Raw genomic sequence first — 21,704 nt, forward strand, 5'->3', positions numbered from 1 at the left:
GGGCCTCCTGGTTTGCTCTCACGAGCGTTGGTGGGGGGGGGGGGAAGAGGAGAGCGCGCGCTGCTGCTGCTGCTGCTGCCGGCAAGCGAAAGTGACCGCGCCTCCCCTGGGGAAAAGTGAAAGGCCTCCTTAAAAGCAGCCCCCAGCGCGCGCGCATCGGGACTCCGGGATGCGGGTGGGTGGGGGTGGGGGTTGGGGAAAGAAGGGTCGCCGGCTGCCAAGCGGAGTGGGTGTGTTGCGGGTGGGTGGGTGGGTGGGTGGGAGGTGGAAAACCGGGGCTATCGCTGGCCATCCGCTCGGCTTAAAAGTCGGGTTTAGCCGGTTCCAAAAGTCACAAGCGCGGGTTTGGCCGGGGAGACGCGGCGCTGGGTGGCAGCTCCAAGCCAGAGAGGCGGATCTGGTTCTTTAAAGTGGGGGGGGGAGCAAGAGGAGGGAAGGAGACGGGGAGGGGGAGGTCCCTCGCTTGCAACCGCCCCAAGGACCCCCAAGGGGGGGGGGGCTGGAAAGAAGCTCGGGAGCCCAAAGGGGGGGTCCCACCAGGAACTTCCCACCCCTCCCGGTCTTTCAGAGAGGGAGGGGAAAAAGCGGGAGGAGCAATTGCCCCTCCACCCCTTGGCTGGCCCCGCCCCGCTGTCCAGAAGGAGGGGCGCCAGAGTCGTCCCCGTCTCCCTCCCCCCCTCTCTCTCTCTCCCCCCCAACCCCCACCCCACGCAGGGCCCATTCCGCGAGTAGGGCTGGCTGGGCGAAGCCCACCCCTCATTTGGCCCCCTCAAGCGCCCCGAGCCGGGCGGAGGGTGAGTTGGGGAGGTTGTGGGGAGGAGGAGGAGGAGGAGGGGAGGGGGGGGTGCAATGATTCCGGCTCGGCTTTGAAGGGGCTTCGCAAGTTGCGGAGCTCCGCCCCCCGCTCTGCACCGAGTGACAACAACAGCAACGCGCGCCTCGGCCGGAGGGAGAGCCGGGCGGGCGGGCAAAGCGAGCGGGCGGGCAGGCAGGCAGGCGGGCGGGCGGGCAGAGCGCGCGGGGCGCGGCGAGAGGGTGGACCGCGCCGTCAGCAGCAGCCGGAGCCGCAGAGCGCGGAGCGGGTCCTGCCAGGCAGCAGAAGCAGCAGCAGAAGCAGCCGGTGCTGGGCTCAAGTTGGCGCGGACCTCGGCGGGGCAGCGCCCGGAGCGCCCCTCGCCTTAACCCGGCTCCTCTGATGTGACCATGGCGATGCCGGCGCCGCTCATCCCCGCCGCGCAGCCGGCGCCCCCCGCGCCGCCGCCCCCCGCGCCCCCGGCAGCCGCCCCCTCCCCGCCGCCCGCCCCGACCGCTCCGGCCGCCCCCGCCGCCGCCCCCACCACCGTCCCCGGCCTCTTCCGCCCGGAGCCCGGCTCGGCTGTTGCAGCTGCGGCCGCTGCGGCGGCTGTTGCTGCCGCTGCTGCTGCTGCGGCGGCGGCGGCATCGGCTTCTGGAGGTGCGGAGAACAGTTCGGGTCCCGGTCCGGCTCCGGTTCCCGTTCCGTGTCCGGGCGCGGCAGGCGGCGCCCCGCCGACGCCTTCGGGCAAACCGGTCTACTCGACGCCTTCGCCGGTGGAGAACACGCCGCAGAACAACGAGTGTAAGATGGTGGAGCTGCGCGGCGCCCAGGTGGCCTCGTTCTCGGTGGAGGGCTGCGAGCTGATCTGCCTGCCGCAGGCCTTCGACCTCTTCCTCAAGCACCTGGTGGGCGGCTTGCACACGGTCTACACCAAGCTCAAGCGCCTGGAGATCACGCCGGTGGTCTGCAACGTGGAGCAGGTGCGCATCCTGCGCGGCTTGGGGGCCATCCAGCCCGGCGTCAACCGATGCAAACTCATCTCCAGGAGGGACTTCGAGACGCTCTACAACGACTGCACCAACGCCAGGTGAGAGCCGCGGGCAAGAGGGGGGGGAGGGGGTGAGAGAGAGGAGGGGGGGTTCCGAACGTGCGTGTGAGTGCGTGTCTATGGGTGCACGGGAATCCCGCGCGTTCGCTTAGGGAAGCGGCCCTCCGAGGAGTGCCGCGGCGCAGCGCCTGCTCCCCCGCGAGCTGGAAAGTTGGGTAGAGTTGCCGGGCTCGGGTGGGGGTGGGGGGGTCTTTGCGTTCCTCGGAAGGAGAGGCGGCACCCGAAACCCTTCGCTACAAGGATGAGAGAGGGAGAGAGAGAGGGAAGGACAGTGGTGGGGAGAGGGAAGGAAAGATGGAAAGAGAAAGAAAGAAAGAAAGAAAGAAAGAAAGAAAGAAAGAAAGAAAGAAAGAAAGAAAGAAAGAAAGAAAGAAAGAAAGAAAGAAAGAAAGAAATGACAGAGAAAGAGAGAAAGAAATAAAGAAAGAAGAAAAGAGAGAGAGAGAGAGAAAAAGAAAGAGAGAAGACAGAGAAAGAGAGGGAGAGAGAGAAATAAAGAAAGAAGAAAGAGAGAGAGAGAGAGAAAGAAAGAAAGAGAAAGAAAGAAGACAGAGAAAGAAAGAGAGAAAGAAATAAAGAAGAAAAGAGAGAGAGAGAAAGAAAAAGAAAGAAAGAAGACAGAGAAAGAGAGGGAGAGAGAGAGAGAGAGCGAGAGAGAGAGAGAGAGAGAAAGAAAGAAAGAAAGAAAGAAAGAAAGAAAGAAAGAAAGAAAGAAAGAAAGAAAGAAAGAAAGAAAGAAAGTCGGAGGTGGGTTGGGGTCTTTTGAAAAGTTCCGCGTCCAGTTCCGAGTTTTTTTAAAGTCTTTTTAAGTCTTTATCCTTGGCGCCGCGGGTCCCTTTAAAGTCTTTCCAGACCGCCCCCGCGTTTGCTTTCCCTTTTCGCGTTTAGTAAGTGAAGAGAGAGAGAGAGAGAGAGAGAGAGAGAGAGAGAGAGAGAGAGAGAGAGAGAGAGAGAGAGAGAGAGAGAGAGAGAGAGAGACAGAGACTGAGCCTCTGTCTCTGGACCAAGGAGAAAGACAGGTGGACGGCTTCCTCCTTTCTCGGGCCGGGACGCGAGACCCCTGCCCGTCCGGCGATTGCGGTTCCCTCCCGGAGGATTCCCCGCCGCGGCTGAGCTGAGTCTCTCCGCGTCCCGTTACCCCGAAAGGGTCTGCACGCGAGGCAGGCAGTTCAAGAGTAACTTAGACAGAACCGGCGCCTTTTCAGACGAGACGAAGCGTCCCCGCTTGCAGCTTCACCCTGCGGATGTCGAAGGACACGACCTACACCGATTTATTTATTTATTTTTCAAACAATATTTTGAGCAAGTTTTGGGGAACCGGGGCATAACTCGGGAGTGGGATATGTATAAATCTCTTTCTGCTGCGTGTCGGCTGGGAGCGATGCCTGGCAAAGCCTCCAAGATCTTATAAAGCCTCCTTAAATCCTCACTGGGGCTTTCTCACACAAATCTTAGCCAAGGGGTAGGGTAGGGTAGGGTAGGGCACCAATGTAGGCTGGTGACCCCCAGAGGGAGAGCCTTCTCTGTGGGGGCACCTACCCTCTGCAATCAGTTACCCCCAGAGATAAGGAGAATCCAAGACCTCAGTGCCTTCCACCGTGCCCTTAAAACCCACTTTTTCCAGCAAGCCGGGCTGGCTTAAGAAGAAATTTTTAAAAGTTTTAAATTGGTTTGTGATTTTTAATTTTTGGGCCAAATTTATATATATTTTAATTGTTTTTTAATATTTGTATTTCATGTTCTTAATTCTGGCTCAGGGAGAAGGGCGGTATAAAAATTGGAAATAAAATAAAATAAATAAATAAATGGAACAAGGGGTAGTTTGGGAACAGCTGAGGGGGTCAAGAGGGGAACAGAGATAGCTTGCACTGGCTGGGATTGATTTAAGGAAAGACGGGTCAAAAGGACTGCCAGTCCAGATCTCTAATCTTTTACCCAGCCTCTGCCTAAAATGCATGCTAATTGGGTGTTTAAACCAGCCAGAGTTGTGTGAGAATTGTAATCTGTGTAAGGGTTGAGGAATATAATTCCTAACCCTCCTTTTGCACATTTAGAGACAGGCTGTAAAATATGAATGGGAGATTTTCCGTGGATTTGGCTTTTCAGCAAGACAGCCTTTGAGAGTTCACTGCTTTAATAAAGACAGATAATTGCTGGATATAAGTGTTTCTTTTCTCTCCTTATGAATTAGTTAAAGGGCTATATAACACCTAACAGTTGTCACATTTATATCACATTGATGTTACTTTGCTCCCAAAAGTTACACATATTTTATACTTTGTTTCGCTGTTAAGAGGATAAATGACAAAGTTGATTTTTAAACTGAGTTGTTGTAAGGGATGCTTAGTATAACTGGATTTAAAAGCAGCAATATATTCAGGTGTGGCATACAGCCAGGTAGAGATGCCTCTTCCTGGTTTATTTTCATTTAATGTATTTGAAATTGAGCAGCAATTTGAATTTCATCTGCAATTTGATATGTCTTCTCTTTCTTGACTAAGTAAAATTATAAGAGAAAAAGAAAAAAGGGATAAGAGCACAGTAGGCCTTTCAGATTTGCATGTCCATTTTTAATTAACTGAATTATTTAAGGCGAACAAAGGGTAAGAAGGCTCGTTTGCAAAGGCAGATGCGGGGTTGTTTTTATGCAATTATTATTTTTTTTTTCAAAAAAAAATAAGTCTACGAGAGGACTCTTTTCCCCCTCATTACTTGATGGCTAAAAACTCTGGGGTTCAGGTGTCTTATGAAAACTTTTTGGAACAAACATATCTCGACAACCGTTTTTTTTTTGGGGTTCCAGAATAGGTAAATTAAGGAAAAAAGGACACTGCTCGGACAATAATTTGACAGTATATTCCCTTCCCAAGAGTTGTGGCTCTTGGGAAAGGGAACTCTTTGGTCATCTTCAAGCAGAGTAGGTGGGCATCCATCCATCGCTTAGGGAAGGCTGAAAGTATCACTTCTGCAATGAGGCTTCATAGTCTGGGGGGGTGGGGAGCTTCCATCCCTGTGCTTTTCTGCTCTTTTGCAGCTTTAGGGAGTGGGATCTAGCTTGTTTTCCCACCATCAAACTTTTCAGTAGAGTTTCCATGATTATTCCGATGTCCTTTGTATATGCAATGCACCAGCCGGAAGTGTGTTCAGTAAATGTGCAAAGAAGACAGAGAAGCTAACGGGAGGGGGAGGGGGTGCCTTGGTGGGCTGCATCCCGACTGAGGGGTCCTCTGGAAACCCACAACTTGGGGGGAATTGTAGCGCCTGACAAGGTTATCCGGTCTCTCTTTGAAAGCCTCCAGTGATGGAGCACCCATAACTTCTGAAGGCAAGCTGTTCCGTTGGTTCATTGTTCTCACCGTTCGAAAAAATTTTTCCCCCTTAGTCCTAGGTTGCTTCTCTCCTTGGTTGATTTCCAACCAAAGGAGGAACTTCTTTTTTCAGGAGGCAAACAAAATGTTTTAGAATTGGAACTGAAGTCTGTGGGTGGTGGGGAATTGAGATGGGAGAGGGGTTAATTAGTTCAAAACAAAAGAAGCCACGTTCCTGGGATTTACAGGAGGGCAGGACTGGGGCACCGGTTCTTCCTTTTCTTTCTTTCTTTCTTTCTTTCTTTCTTTCTTTCTTTCTTTCTTTCTTTCTTTCTTTCTTTCTTTCTTTCTTCCTTCCTTCCTTCCTTCCTTCCTTCCTTCCTTCCTTCCTTCCTTCCTTTCTTTTTTTCTTTCTTTCTTTCTTTCTTTCTTTTTTCCGGACAAACCTTGTGAGAAACTTTGGATGAGGTTTTTAACCAAACTGTTGCTGACGTTTCCCCCCCCCCCCGATTTGAGGGTGTAGAATACAACCGCCCATTATTCATTTTGCTTCATTGATTCCTTTAAAAAAGCTTGGGGAATTTTAAGTCTTGCCTTTTTGGAAGGATTGGTGGTGAGACGGTGCTCAGTTGAAAGAGAATCTGTTTGGAAGGAGAGGGGACAGATAGCAGATACTCAGGCAGCCTTTTCTGCAATTGATAGCCCAAGAATATTCTAAGTAAAGCAAAACAATAACTGGGGAAAAAAAAAACACGGTAAAGGTTGTAACCAGACAATTTCACTCCTGCGTAGGCTGCCATGATATTGTTAGAGTGTGTAGAACATTCAATTGATGTTCATGATTGATTGGGACCCTCTGAAAAATTGGACAGATCCTTGAAGTTTGATAGAAATGTAATCTGGGCATAAAAATGTGTGGGTTTGATTGGAAGCAGATCTCACAGTGGGTCTTCCCTCCGCTGAGTGTCCAAAAATGCAGGAGCCCCCTTATCTGTCAAAGGATAGCCCAGCACAGATTATTGATGTGTTTTTATGCTTGAATCTGTAAGGCAAATCGGTTTATCGAAAGCGGTTTCTCAGCAAACAGATTTTGAAGTAGAAAACTTTATCCCTCAAAAGAACCCCATCTTGCCAAAATACAGCAATATTTTTTTTGGTAAAAAAATTTACCCTTTTTTTAATCACTACCTGCAATTTCCAGTGACAAATACCCCCCCCCCCCAATTTCTCTCTGACCTCCCCCCCCCCCCCCCCGGTCCAACATTCAGTTCAGAAACCTGCTTCTATTGGGGTTATTTCATTTCACTTAAAAAGATAGTTGTGAGCAGTAGATATTTGTGGCTGAATTAAAGGGCAATTCCACAGTAATAAATGCACTCTTTATTTATACCTTTTAGCAAGTTGACAACTAAACAACATTTTTTTTTTGAGGGAAGGGAAGTGCTGTGACTGTGACCTAGTATAGTGAGACTAGCTATTTAGTGCATCGTAGTCCCCAGCTCAATTCGATGGTATTTCAAGAAAGATAATAATTTGTTGTGAATGATATCCTAGTTTACTTTCCTGTTTTGACTCATTAGGCCTCCGTTGCTATCAAATACTTACAAAAAAATGTTACCCTTTCAAAGAAAATTCCACTGTGCAGTTTATAATCCAAAGACTCCCTTGTTCTCCTTACCCATATAGCATATTTATTCTCATCTGCCATCATTGTCTAATTTGCTTCTGTTTGAACAAGGATGCGAGGCTTGTTTTAATAGGAAAGCCTTCACATGCATTTAAGAAGGGGGGAGCTCTGTCTTAGAAGCGGATTCTTCTGAAAAACAGAATAGAATTTCCCATTCTGGTTTGCTTTGCTGATTTTATTTTACACATCTGGAAGCTTTGAAAAGTGGGCTTCACATATGTGAAACTACAAAGTAGATTGGGACTCAAACGTGTCAAAAGAAAGAAAGAATTGTGTTGACCACTGGTGGACCAGGAAAAGCAAGGAACAGTAAATAAACAGATTGTACTCCTCCCCCCCCGAATAATATGTGGGAATAAAATTTAGAAATGAAAATAGTGTTAGTGTAGAAGAGGCATGCCACTGTGAAGGAACTAATAGAGAATGAACGGAAGGACAAACACAAAAAGGAGATGAAATATCTGTCTAATAATCAGCAGGAATGGAACTGAAAGATTGGTCTTCAGAATTTTGATGCTAAAAGCTTTAAATTTAGGCCGTCCATGCACATATTTTGTGCTGGCCACCTGGGAATGTGAAATAGCTTGGTTTGGAAAGCTTCTTCTTTGGGAAGTCAACTTAGAGAGGTTCAAACCTAATGTATAAAGTTTTCTTCTTCCTCAAAAAAACAACCCAGTTGCCTTTTGAAGAAAAAGAAGCACCTTTGAGACAATTATGACCTGGATGACTGAGAAGCTTCACAGGCATTTAACCTAAAGTAAAGTCAACCCAGGGCTTAACTAGTTTATGAGTTGAGATGATCAGCTTCTTGGGATGATCACCAAAGCCCCAGTGAAATAAAGAGCTGGATTTGTTGGTTTCAGAACTCCTTAACACAACTTTTGTGAATGCTGCTATGACCCAGTCTCTTTCTTGAAATCTCCTTGGGTCAAGAATAATCCTTTCCTAAGCCAACAAAGGTTGACTCCTTTAGTCCTTTGCTTGTCTTCCAGGAAAGTGTTGAAGAACAGGCCAAATGGGATTGAGGATTTAGATTAGAATAAATAGAATAGAATAGAATTAGGAGAGATCATTAAGAGAGATGCTTATAATTTATTTTTAATTTGTGTGTGTGTGTGTGTGTGTGTGTGTGTGTGTGGTCCAGATGGGATCTTATGGATTTTGAAGGACAATATGCTAAGAGATTGCACACTTAAGTCCTTGTGTTTTTTGAAACCACAACTTGGAGATATGCTAGACAGATAATATTTATTGGCATACCTCATACCTCAGTATAGTCCTAGGTCTTTTTTTTTATTTAAACATCAAAATGCTGTTCAAACAACAGGCTTACATTACGTGATTTATGAAGCAGATATTTTATTCTGGAGCAAGTGAGATTTCACTCAACAGCTGAGTATGTTCTTAAATTTATTGGTGGCAGACAGGTAGAAAGGACAAGAATGCTTACAAAAATATGCTTTCTAAATAGAGCTGTGAGTTCTTTTGCCACAATAATATTTATACAAAATTCATTACAGTTATACTAATAAACATTCTGATATTTATATTAGGAGTTACTTGCTCCCCCACCCCATTTTTACCCAGCATATTTGAATGTGGAATACAAATGAAACTGAACGTAGTTGCAAAGTTAATTAAATAATTGCAATCTAACTTTCCAACTCTAAAACAAGGTGTTTGAGTTAAAGGGTTAGGAAGACAACCTTAATTTACACTTAAAAGTGTAGCCTCATCATACAGTTTTGTTTCATTGTGCACTTACCTGCTTTCAATGTGACAAATATAGACTCATATTCTGGTTTAGGAAATAAACTCTCTGCCATATTTTGATCCTTTGGTTATACTAAAGAGTTTGAAAAATTCACAGTGATACTGACCTTTAATAAATCTTAGAGCCCACTGGCTCCGTTCATGCAATTTTAAACATGCAGATAATTTGTGAAAAGCAGCTAAAACAAACGTATTTAGGACAGCTAAGAAGCAAAACATTTTTTGCCCACGTGCAATTTGTAGTCAGTTATTATTCTCACTTTTCATACAAAGAGCGGTTTGTGTTTGTGTTTATTCTGGATGAATCACGTTGTCTTTTGCCAGGAGAAAAAAAAAGATGAAAGAAACCTGAATGCAAAACTAAACGTTTTCAAACAATGTAGCAACATAACTGCAGCCTTAAGCCAATTGAATTCAGGAAGTTTACTTTAGAATACAAAGAATAGTTTAGAATACAATGGTAGTCGAATAGCATCAAATCTTTACAAACTGAATGAGTAAATCTACAGTATTTATCTCTTTGTATATTTGTGTATGAAATTATACAATATGTTCGATTATTAAATGGGTGAAAATCAATTGATATAATGCTGACAATTTAAGATGCGGAGTATACTTCGTTAACTTCTAAGGAACTGTTGCATGATCTCTATATTTAAGTTTATCTTGAATGATGTACATGCTTAAATATTTGTCCAAAAATTTCAGTTTAGCCTTATAATGTGAGCCTTTGCCTATAGAAAGATGATTAAATAGTTGTCCCAAATCTACATATTCATTGTGTGGAATTTGAGTGCCCTGTATATTTTGCAATCACAAATGGAAATGGAGAAATTGGATCAGGGATCCTTGCTCTTTTATTTCAAATTATTCTGTTGATTTATGACATTAACCTGGCAGTGGTATTAATTAGCTGCCGGTAAATAAATATATATACACACAAGATGTTTAATGAGTGCCTATGCAAAATGCCTTTTGCCTCTTCTTGCTTGAGGATAAGAATATCTGGAAATGCAATGGGAACAATCAGAGGGTGATTAGAATAGAATAGAATAGAATAGAATAGAATAGAATAGAATAGAATAGAATAGAATAGAATAGAATAGAAGGGAATGGGAAGAATAGAATAGAATAGAATAGAATAGAATAGAATAGAATAGAATAGAATAGAATAGAATAGAATAGAATAGAATAGAATAGAATTCTTTAATGGCCAAGTGTGATTGGACACACAAGGAATTTGTCTTTGGTGCATACGCTCTCAGTGTACATAATCTTAGACTGATAATTAAAGACATAATTAGACTGATCGTTGTCAGTTTAAAACATCACATATTCAGTAGCTGGTTGGAGGAACAGAGTGGCATCAAATTATTTTGGCCAGTCAAATTATTTAAAATCAGTATTTCCCCCATCTGTTTCACATTCCGTTCAGCGTTTTTTAAAACAGATTTCTATGCAAATCTGCATGTGGACACCAGTTTTCCCCTCCTACAATATAACTCAACAGTGCAGCAACGTTGGCTGGCTTGGCATCAGCTAAATTTTTTTTAAAAAAAACAGTGATGGGTTTTAAGTTGTTTAAGGGGACGTTTCCTGACAAGCATTGACTTTTAAAGTCAGTATGTGGCCAAAAAAAAAAAGGGATGGGGGGAGCCTTTCTCCAAAGACGATTGGAAAGGAGTGATTTTTTCCCCCCTCTTCCATCAGATACATTTAAGAGGAATAGGAAATGTTTCATCCTTTGATACAAAGGGATGGAAATCCGAAGATCCACATATGCCAGAGCTTTTGGTTATGCAGTCAAACTGGGTGCAGCTTTCTTGCACCTGAAGTAATTATTTTAAGTAAGCATGCTTGAAAAGGTTGATTTTATTTTTATGTGGTATAGTTATTAGTGTTTTATTGAGACCCACTTGGTGGAACTCTGGCTACAGCCCATTTTTTTTTTTTTTTAGATCTTAAATAAGGTTAATCTTTTAATATTAATTCTTCTGCTTGTCAGCTTGATTCATTCCAGTTATCTTGAGCCCGGAATCCGAAGACTGTTATTTGCATGAGTTATGAATCTGTTGATAGTATTCTTCACTCACGAACCTATTTCTTTTTCTCCCCCTAAATGAGACTTGATGAGTTGTTAATGATTCCTATTTTAGACAGGATTTAATCCTTCTAAAAAAATCAGTTTTGTGCGAAAAAATAAGATGTACAATATACAGTGCTTCACTGTGGCGTAGCTTTCATTTTAGGAGGTGATTTTTTTTTTAAACATTTGAAAAGCATGTTAACCGTTTATGATGAGGCTGTGCGAAGGCTCAAATACAAACTCGCTTATCTGTATTTTGCTTTTTTACTTTCTTGTTCTGCCTCGCTGGCCTTCTTTTGTATCTGTCCTTCGAACGTCTTACTCCTACACAGTGCCTGATGTGGTCAGTTGGGGATGTTGGGCTCTGAAATCACAGATTCTGTCTTAAGCACATTTATATTGGAATCTATTGAATTGATCCCAAGAGATCTCATTTAAGGACACACACTAGCAAGATTAAACATTTTGTTTAGGAAGAAGTTGCAGCAACTGAATTAGAAGCAATGCACCCTTATTTTGAAAACCTGTAGACTATTGTACCTTGAAATCGTACACTATATTGCTTTAATACATATTTATAATCTTTTTTCTTGTGCTTGATTTCTGGATTACCTTGAATTGTTCTTCATTTAATCAACATCCAGTTTCTTTCGAGTTCTTTTTTCTCTAGAAAAGGGAATAATAATTTCGGTCAACAGTTTGTAACTGATACCAGCGCATATAGGTTTTTTTTTTACCTTTTCTTATTTTTTCTTATTTCTCAATATTTCTACTGATGGAAAGTTCGGCCGTGCTCAGAATAGTATTATTCTCTATCAGAGAAAACCCATTTCTTTTTCTGTTTTAAAATGCTAACTCAGTTTAATCAAACTGGCATTTTAGGATTCTGAAATTTACATGCCATTTCTCAAGGGAGAGCCTTAATAAGTGTCAGTTTTACTGTTTTTGCCTTTAGGGTAGATTTGTTCGACATTCATGTTGCTTAAAATATTCTAATAATTGGAAGAATTATTTTTTTTTTTTGCTGGGTCGTCTCTGTGGTTGTCGTAGCTTGCTGGAGTCGGAGTTTAGGTTTTGGTTATAACATTTTGATCCAAAAGAGAGAGAGAGAGAGAGAGAGAGAGAGAGAGAGAGAGAGAGAGATGGAAGAGGGAGGAAATTACGATCAGGAGAAATAATTTGTCTGGTATGTTTTGACATCCCAACTTCAGGAGATCAGATCAGAGATGGATCAGATAGACAAGCTAGGGCAGAGTCCTCCAACATATGAAGAATGGTTGCAGGAACTGGGTATGTCTAGTTTAATGAAAAGAAGGACTAGGGGAGACATGATAGCAGCGTTCCAATATCTCAGGGGCTGCCACAAAGAAGAGGGAGTCAAGCTATTCTCCAAAGCACCTGAGGGCAGGAGAAGAAGCAATGGGTGGAAAGTAATCAAGGAGAGAAGCAACCTAGAACTAAGGAGAAATTTCCTGACAGTTAGAACAATTAATCAGTGGAACAACTTGCTTCCAGAAGTTGTGAATGCTCCAACACTGGAAGTTTTTAAGAAGAAGTTGGATAACCATTTGTCTGAAGTGGTGTAGGGTTTCCTGCCTAAGCAGGGGGTTGGACTAGAAGACCTCCAAGGTCCCTTCCAACTCTGTTATTCTATTCTAACCTTTTGGGCACCACGGACTAGTTCCATGGAAATAGGTTTTTCTGTGGAACCAGAGGGGGTGTAGTTTCACATGCTGCCTGCATCCCGTGGATGGGGCTTTGTTTGTTTGCATGGCCCATTTTCTGCAATGCCGTGGCCCAGTGTCAGTCCATAGACCAAGGGGTTGGGGAACCCCTGAGCTAGAGAATTCTTGCAGAGTTCAACTTTTGTAATTCTTTCCAACCTCATCGGCAGCAGGGTAATAATAAACAAGTGTGTTGTATTGTGTGTATTTCTTTGTTGGTATAGTACAGGGGTATGCAACCTTAAGCACTCAAAGAGCCATTTGGCCCCATTTCCCACAAAAAAGAAAACACCGGGAGCCACAAAACCCTTCCCATGCCTGACTATTTCCTGAGTGGCCACAAAACTAGCATATGTAGTTGAATTCTGAAACTTTTATTTTCTTGGCCTACCAGGGGTTGAAAAGCTCAATAAATCATGTGCTGGCGGGTGTCGCACATTGGTGGTTGTGACACATATTTTGAGTGACAGGGAGCCGCAGCAGAGGGGTGAAAGAGCCACATGCAGCTCCAGAGCCGCAGGTTGCTGACCCCTGGTATAGTATATAGGCAACAGAAGCATATGCCAGTCTGCATATATGCTACTCTGGGTCATGTGACCAGGTGGGATGGGACCTTAGAACAGGCAAGTCACTGCCCATACAAAGACAAGACAGATGGAGTAAATCATGACATACACACACCATTAGCATTATTTCCTTCCATCATTACCATTGAGTTGGAAAGAGGGAAAAAAAAGTTTGCATTTGTTCGGTCAAAACAAATGAGTTTCAAAAACTATCTTGTTGAACTTTTCAACCCATTTCACAGCTTCTTTTTCTGCTTTGGTTAATGTATTCAATTAGCATAAAATTGATAAGAAAAACATTTTTTTTAAAGGATGAGGTGACATTTACCCTTCCTTACAGGTTTTCAAGCTGAATAATAATAATAATAATAATAACAACAACAACAACAACAACAACAACAACAATAATTTTTTAAGCAAAGTAATACGCATTGGAGTTTTATTCTGGATTTACCGGAAGAGTATTTGATGTAATTGGAGTTACTATTTTATTTATTTATTTATTTATTTATTTATTTATTTATTTATTTATTTATTTATTTATTTATTTATTTATTATTTATCTATCATATTTCTATGCCGCCCATTCTCCGAGGACTCTGGGCGGCTTACACCAAAGACAGTATACTAAATAGCATATTGCCCCCAACAATCTGGGTCCTCATTTTACCCACCTCGGAAGGATGGAAGGCTGAGTTTCAACTTTGAGCCGGTGAGATTTGATCCGCTGCTCTGCTGAACTAGCAGTCAGCTGAAGTAGCTGCAGTACTGCACTCTAACCATTGCGCCACCTCGGCTCTTTTGATAACATCAATATCCCAACTCGGAGAGCTGAAGTCATAGGGCATCTTAAGTGGCCTAGCTGGGAAAAAATACCACTGTAGAACAGTTTTGGGTACCACTCAAAGTTACCCATTCAACTCTGGAGCTGTGGAAAAGTTGCTATGGTTGTGGTTCTTCTTTTTCATAACGTTTGCATTATATCAAGAAAATAAGAATTTGATGACTTGATAGAGCAAAAAAAATCTGTTTGAACAGTAATCACAATAATTAGTACTCATCAATGGCTAAGTATCTTTTAGAAATGAATTCACAGCCACTTATACCGTGCTGTATAAGAATGATCGTAGAACAGCTGAATCTTCATCTTATGACCACAATAGAGCCCCAAATTTCTGTTGCTAAGTGAGGCAGTGTGTTAAGCGAGTTTTGTTCCACTTTACGACATTTCTTGCTGCAGTTGTTAAGCGAATCGGTGCGGTTGTTAAATTAGTCACATGGTGTTCTGCCCTAGCTACGGATCCCAAAAAACACAGCATACACACAGTTTGTACCAAACGTAATTTACTAAAATAACTCAGTCTTTTTCAAAAGAAAGGCTGTTAATAAACTTTCTTAACAGCCTACAAGAAACCAAAGATAAAGTAATCACGATCTTACTAAGGTTGGCAGAAAGCCCAGAAGCAATTTGCAGAGAATCCAGACACGAAGGAGAATGAACTAAAGTTGTTCCCTACAAATTGCTTCAGTCAGTGTTCCTCCTTAAATAGGCTAAGGGAGTGGCCAATTAGCCCCAAGCCTTACTCTCGAGGAGACCTTCTCCTGAGGAGCCACTCCTGCCTTTTGGCCGCTCTGTGCACCAGTGCATCGAGAAGAAGCTCCTCCTCTTCTTCCTCTTCACCCATGGAAGCTTCTGGAGGTTCTGAAGGCCCTGGCTGAATCCCCGCTTCTAGCACCACATCTTCTCCAGCCTCCTCATTGTCTGACTCGAGTGCCAGCTGCACAGGCTGCTGGCGCAACACCACACCAGCCTCCTCGCTGTCAGAATCAGCTACAATCTGCACAGGCTGCTGACGGGTCACAATACATGGCTGTTAAATGAATTTGACTTCCCCCATTGACTTGGCTTGTCAGAACGTCGCAAAAGGGGACACTGCACCCGTCACAAATAAGAGTCAGTTACCAAGTGTCTGAATTTTGACCATGGGACCCTGCAGGATGCTGCAAAGATCATAAGTGTGAAAAATGGACCTAAGTGCCTTTTTTTGTGCCATTGTAACATTGAATGGTCACTAAATGAACTGTTGTAAGTCAAGGATTACCTGTATTTGGTAAACCAGGCAGAAAGGATCTTTTTTTTTTCCTTTTGGAGGCGTCCTCTTAAATTCAGTGTCGACTACTTTAAAATAGAATAGAGTTGGAAGGGACCTTGGAGGTCTTCTAGTCCAGCTCCCTGCTCAAGCAGGAGAACCTATACCATTTCAGATAAGTGACTATCTAAAAAGAAAAGGTAAAGGTTCCCCTCACACATATGTGCTAGTCGTTCCAGACTCTGGGGGTGTGTGTGCTCATCTCCATTTCAAAGCTGAAGAGCCAGCACTGTCCAAAGACATCTCTGTGGTCATGTGGCCAGCATGACTAAACACCAAAGGCGCATGGAATACTGTTACCTTCCCACCAAAGATGGTCCCTATTTTTCTACTTGCATTTTTTTACGTGCTTTCGAACTTCTAGGTTGGCAGAAGCTGGGACAAGGAACAGGAGCTCACCCTGTTATGTGGCACTAGGGATTCGAACCACTGAACTGTCGACCTTTCTGATCGACAAGCTCAGTGTCTTAGCCACTGAGCCACCGTGTCCCTAAGTGACTGTCTAGTCTCTTCTTAATAACCTCCAGCGATGGAGCGCCCATGATTTCTGAAGGCAATTTTGGGGGTATATATGACAGCTGACAGTTATTTCTCCTTTATCCTAACCCTCTCCTTTATCCATATTCATAGGGTATGGTTGTAAAAAGCACCATAATTAAATAGGTCACCCACCATCAGTTTAGGTTCAAGAGTTTTCTTTCCTTAGCCTGGAGCCCCAAAATCAGCTGTGAGTGCTTGTCTCAATACACAGTACCCAATACACAATACACAGTACCTGAATATTATGGGCCGTGTAAGCAATAAGCATTTCCCCAACTTTAACATTCCTTCATTCATGCATACCTAAACACATTATTTAGCGTTATCATTGGCCATAAGGGAAAGCTGAATTCTTGTCTATCTCTTGTTAACTCCTTCTGAAGTTCTTAAGAGAGATATTTGAATAAATACTGACGGGATACGGTTTAATCAGGGAATATATTTCTTTTTGTAATGATGATGTGCATGGAAGGGTCTTTGGTATGCGGCTTAAGACAAGAAATATACAAAGACCCTTAAGATAATAATAAATTAATAATAAATAAATAGGTAGCTGACATGACTAGAAGTTAGGTAGGACAGAAAGAATATGCTTTTTAATAAAGGGTGACATGATTAAAAGCTAGAATAGGAGATAGAAATAAGAGATGGGGAATATTAGTGTATACGTGATTCAAAGCTAGAATAAGAGATAGAAATAAGAGAAAGGGAGGATATTAGTCCATACATTTTTATATAATAAAATAAAAGCAATAGCAAGAGAAAACATGGAATAATTGAATAATGACAGATTGCAACTTAATATAAATGTGTATTATTGTTAGAAATATATAAGTTGGTTGAATGTAATAACTATGATTAATTACTAGCTTTATTTGTATTAGAATGTATGCCACCCAGGTGCCACACTGTTCATGCATTGATACATACTGTATATATAAAATAAAAAACTTGGGGAAAAAGAGCCTTGGTGGCACAGCAGACTAAAGGGCTGTTAAGTAACACCAGCTGCCTGCAAATACTGCAAGTTCAAATTTCACCAGGCTCAAGGTTGACTCAGCCTTCCATCCTTTTGAGGTAGGTAAAATGAGGACCCGGTTTGTGGGGGCAATAAGCTGACTTTGTATAAATAAATAAATAAAAAAAGAACATCGTGGGGGGGGGGGGCGTGCGCAAAAGCCCTACTAAGCAGGTATATACAAAAGTATGAAGGCTATTGCTTAACATATTGTAAGTCGCCCTGAGTCTCCGGAGAAGGGCGGCATATAAATCAAACCAATAAATAAATAAATAAATAAAAAAGACAATAATAAATTCAAAGACCATTTCTGGATGTCACCGGCTGTAACAGCTGGTCCACCACAGCTGAAGGAGCCCATGGATAGAATTAAATGTTCTGCTCTAGAAGTGGTGCCTTCGCTTTTATCTTGCCCTAAGGCGCTGGATGTGATCAACATGGACAGTTGTGTTGCATGTGGACAAACATGACTTCAGTTGGTTCTGCTGGTTTCTTCTGGAGCTTCCCCCTTTCCATCTGTTCCTTGACTTCTTCTCCTTTCATCAGACTTCTTTTGTTGGTGAGAGACATCAGATCTCCAGGTTCAGCAGCTTCATTCCCCCCCCCTTTCTTTTTAAAAATAGTTAGTTGAGTGGTCCACTTCTCTAGTCCTGAAATTGACTAGCCTGTTCCTACCTTAAGAGATGCAACACTGTAATTGACAGGATTCAGTTTTTGTATGTCTTCATCCTGCCCAGTTGGTGTTATAAGGAGACTTGGCTTTCTACTTTTTTGGCTCTTTTGTTGAAACTGGATCCCAACATTTAAAACCTTTCATCGAAGTCCAGTTCTTCAACAGCACTTATCCAGCAGCTCCAGATGATATCAGATATCAGTCTAGTTACAAGAAATAAAAGGGGAAAAAAAGTTCAGTTGGTAGGATTGGAGAAAAAAGAGAAAATTGCATTGTATTAACACGGCAAGGTGCAAAAGTAAATTTTTCATGGGGTGGATATCAATAGCACTTAGACTTATATACTGCTTCACAGTGCTTTTACAGCCCTCTCTAAGTAGTTTACAGAGTTAGCATATTGCCCCCAGCAATCTGGTTCCTCCTTTTATCCACTTCAGAAGGATGGAAGGCTGAGTCAACCTTGAGCCGGTGAGAATCGAACTGCAGGCAGCTGGCAGTCAGCAGAGGTAACCTGCAGTACTGCATTCTAACCGCTCAGCTCTTGATGGTAGGGCTGGGGAAGCATCTAGCAGTCATGGCCCTTAGATGAGTGTTAAAGCACCACAGCACAAATCTGTCTCAGGTGTCCAGTTGGGGTTCTCTGGTGGCAAGATGGCAAATTTAATCCTATGCTTTCTCTTGCTTTGCACATTGTGGTTGATTGTGGCTTCTGATCCTGTGCGTGTTGGTTACTGAATATTGTTGGAAATGGTGATGTAAAGAAGACTTGAAACGGTGGTGCCAAGACAGGGTTCAGCTACTTGTTGTTTGTTTGGCCATCAAAAGCAAATTTATAATCAAGATGGACAGAAGGAAGAAGACATTTCTCCATTCTCCATTCAGTCGTGTCCCCAACTCTTGGCGATTCTATGAGCCAGGTCTCTCCACATCTTCCAGTCTTCCATGACTTCTTTCAGTTACTCTGTGCTTGACTATTTGATGGTGCATTGAAATATATTCAGTGCTAAACGGAAGATGAACGGGTTTATATCCAGTTCCCAGCAACTTTGCATTGCATTTATTGTATATTGGTGATAGCATTTCTAAAAGCCGGTGTTAAAAACCCTTTATTGCATCTTAACCTTCTATAGCATCCGAACTGTGAATGAGTGGGAAGTAAAAAGAAGAAGAAAACAAACAAACAAACAAACAAAAAACAAGAGCGTTTTAAAGACTGCCCCTAATGAAGACACTTTCTCCTGCTGAAATATGGGGGAGTGACGGAGATACTGATGGAAGAACATTCACCGGATTTGCAAATCCCTGCCTTTGCTGGATCTGGCTAATCTTTTGAGTTCATCAAGATTTTCATTTTCCATTCAACATCCTACAAGAGGGAGAAAAAATAATTAGTGGAGGGCAGGTCCTTCTCTTCCCATTGCATTGCTCCTTCTTAAGATGAGAGATGATTCCGTTGAGAAATTGTCAGAGTTTCTTGCAAAAATCAAATCCAGAAGCACACACAGATAACTGATTCAGCTAGATTCATTCACTTCTTTATATACATAATAACAGATGAAGTATTTACAATACCAATAGTTGATTCTTCAACGTGGTAGAAGTTACAGGCGAAATGCAAGGCAGGAGAGAACAGTTAGTTTCATTTCAGCAGAGCAGACAAGCAGGCAAGTTCGGTTAAGTTTCATTTTAGATCTGAGCACAGAGCAGGCAAGCAAGACCAGACTTGTTTAGTTTCTGTTTCAGAGCTTCTGCACAGACTCCGTTGCCTAAGCCACACCCAGACTTCTTCCTTAAGTTTCTATTTCCAAATAAGCCTTATTGGCTGACCTGTTACCATGTCTTCCCATTGGTTGATCTATTCTAGTCCATGAACATTCATACTCTTGACAGAAATTCATAAATGCGTCTTTTCCTTCTTGTGCCTCTGATGCTACGACTACCACTGGTAGAAGAATTTCTGCTCGCTGAAGTTGATAACAGTCTAGACTCCTCAACCCATCTGGAATTCCCCACTCCTCCTTCTTCCCCCTCAGCAGAACTTTGAAAGGATATTTATCTGCCCTTCAATTATAGTGGCATTAACTTTGTTGTGAATGTGGGGCTACGGTGTGGTAATTTTGACTTTTTCAGGAAAAAAAGCAGACAGAATTAAACTTACTGGAGGATTCAAGCGGTTCCTGAACCCTAAGGGACAGAAACTTAAATTGAGTTTAGAAAACCAAGGAATTATATAAATGTTGGTTGCTTTTTTGTTTAAAGCAATGATAACAACTTAATCCTTAATGTTTGCATTCTTCAGAGCTGGACTTAATCAATCCCTCATGCCCAAGTCTGTTGCATTCGGCATTCAGTGAAAGTGTTGTTTTTTTTTTTTGGAAGAATAAAATCTGTTTCTGAGCATTTAATCCTTCTACTGTATCTTCACTGTGTTATGCTTTGTAGATAAAGGACTTCAGTGTCTTTAATCCCAATTTTCAATGCAGGCCAGTGGATAGGAAAGTGTATCTGTTGAAAATTTGATCAGCCTCCATAATCACAAGTTGCTTAGCTTTATTGTGATGGTTTAGGAACAGTTAAATAACCTGTTCAGAAGTAAATGCTGCAGAGGTGAAATTTAGTTGTGTGTTCCATGCAGTTCAGCAGACAGAAAAAAAATCTAATGTTCATACTTTGTTTTCTCCTTTGGTTAAACATATTTCAAGTTGATTAAAATTTGATAGGGGAACAAACAGAAAAATAACTCCACTGATTTAATTGGTCAGTATCAGTTGTCTGTGTTTGACTATTGTTCTTTTAACTGACGGGGCAGTTGTACTTCAAAGAAAGGTTCCAGATGGACAGATTAGGATGAGATGCAATTTTTTAATTTTTATTTGCTAAGTATCAAGCTAACATCCCCCAAAGTGTGTGCGAAACACATTAGAAACCCGTAAACGAAAAGTAACTTAAAACTGATATGATACCACTGAAAAGATAGTTAAAGTTTTGGCTTTTCAAAAACTCTTAAGATATCCATTCCTCTACCCGCAATAAAATACCTTATGCCACCAGGCTCCAAATTTTGGGCTTAGACCACTTAGAACTATGCCGATTTCAGTCTGATTTAAGCATAGTACATCAAATTATCTGCCACAATGTCCTACCTGTCAATTGACTACTTCAGCTTCAGCCACAACAATACACGAGCAAATAATAGATACAAACTCAAGGTAAACCACTCCATACTCGATTGCAGAAAATACGACTTCAGTAACAGAGTGGTCAATGCCTGGAATGCACTACCTGACTCTGTAGTTTCTTCCCCAAACCCCCAAAACTTTAACCTTAAACTGTCTACTGTTTGTTTGTTTGTTTGTTTGTTTATTTATTTATTTATTTATTTATTTATTTATTTATTTATTTATTTATTTATTTATTTATTTATTTATTTATTTATTTATTTATTAGTTTGATTTATATGCCGCCCTTCTCCGGAGACTCAGGGCAGCTTACAATGCATTAAGCAATAGCCTTCATACTTTTGTATATACCTACTTAGTAGGGCTTTTTTGCCCCCCCCCCAAGCGGTGTTCTATTTTATACAAAGTCAGCTTATTGCCCCCACAAACCGGGTCCTCATTTTACCTACCTTGAAAGGATGGAAGGATGAGTCAACCTTGAGCCTGGTGAGAATTGAACTCCCAGTAATTGCAGGCAGCTGGCAGCTAAATGCTACTTTTAACAGTAGTTTAGTCTGCTGCGCCACCAGGCTCCTGTTGACCTCACCCCATTCCTAAGAGGTCTGTAAGGGGCGTGCATAAGTGCACCAGTGTGCCTACCGTCCCTATTCTAATATTCCTTTTTACTTACTTTATTCAAATTATGTTTATACTTTTACCTGTTATCTTATATATGCTTGACAAAATAAATGAATAAAATAAAATAAATAAATAAATAGAACTGAAGTAGACTAGCTGGAAAAGCAGAAAAGCATCCATTTAACTGAAAGTCTGAAACAAAAATGAGCATGCTTTCAGCTGGCGTTGAAAGTTTAAGAGGTTTGTATCATCTGGACCTGAATCGGATAGCTGGACATCCCAAACACTGGGATGTTTGTTGTAAGAATGTAGCTGTGAAGTAGCTAGCTTAAAGTCTACCCATGTAGGTCATCAGAAGGTATCTTGCTAGAATTTAGGTAACGAACAGTTACATAATGTATACTGAAGGAACCGTTGTCATCAGGGGTGAAATCCAAAAATTTTCCCTACTGGTTCTGTGGGCGTGGCTTGGTGGGCG

General features: G+C 42.3%; 1 protein-coding gene across 6 annotated transcripts in view; it reads left to right on the forward strand.

The window, feature by feature from the left end:
* The first annotated feature begins 1,011 nt into the window (after positions 1-1,011).
* The window catches only part of DACH1 (dachshund family transcription factor 1), a 409,613-nt gene continuing 388,920 nt past the window's right edge, over positions 1,012-21,704 (forward strand). For 2 of the 6 annotated variants that reach the window (XM_034416821.3, XM_087895549.1), the window contains exon 1: positions 1,012-1,883. In XM_034416821.3, the coding sequence (XP_034272712.2) occupies positions 1,204-1,883 (680 nt within the window). In that variant the 5' untranslated portion in view covers positions 1,012-1,203. The remainder of the gene's footprint in view (positions 1,884-21,704) is intronic. The other 4 variants (XM_034416815.3, XM_034416793.3, XM_034416806.3 and 1 more) reach the window with 3 other exon arrangements.

Source organism: Pantherophis guttatus, chromosome 5 (genome assembly GCF_059756535.1).
Source record: "Pantherophis guttatus breed Tessera chromosome 5, ASM5975653v1, whole genome shotgun sequence".
Classification (NCBI taxonomy): Eukaryota; Metazoa; Chordata; class Lepidosauria; order Squamata; family Colubridae; genus Pantherophis; species Pantherophis guttatus.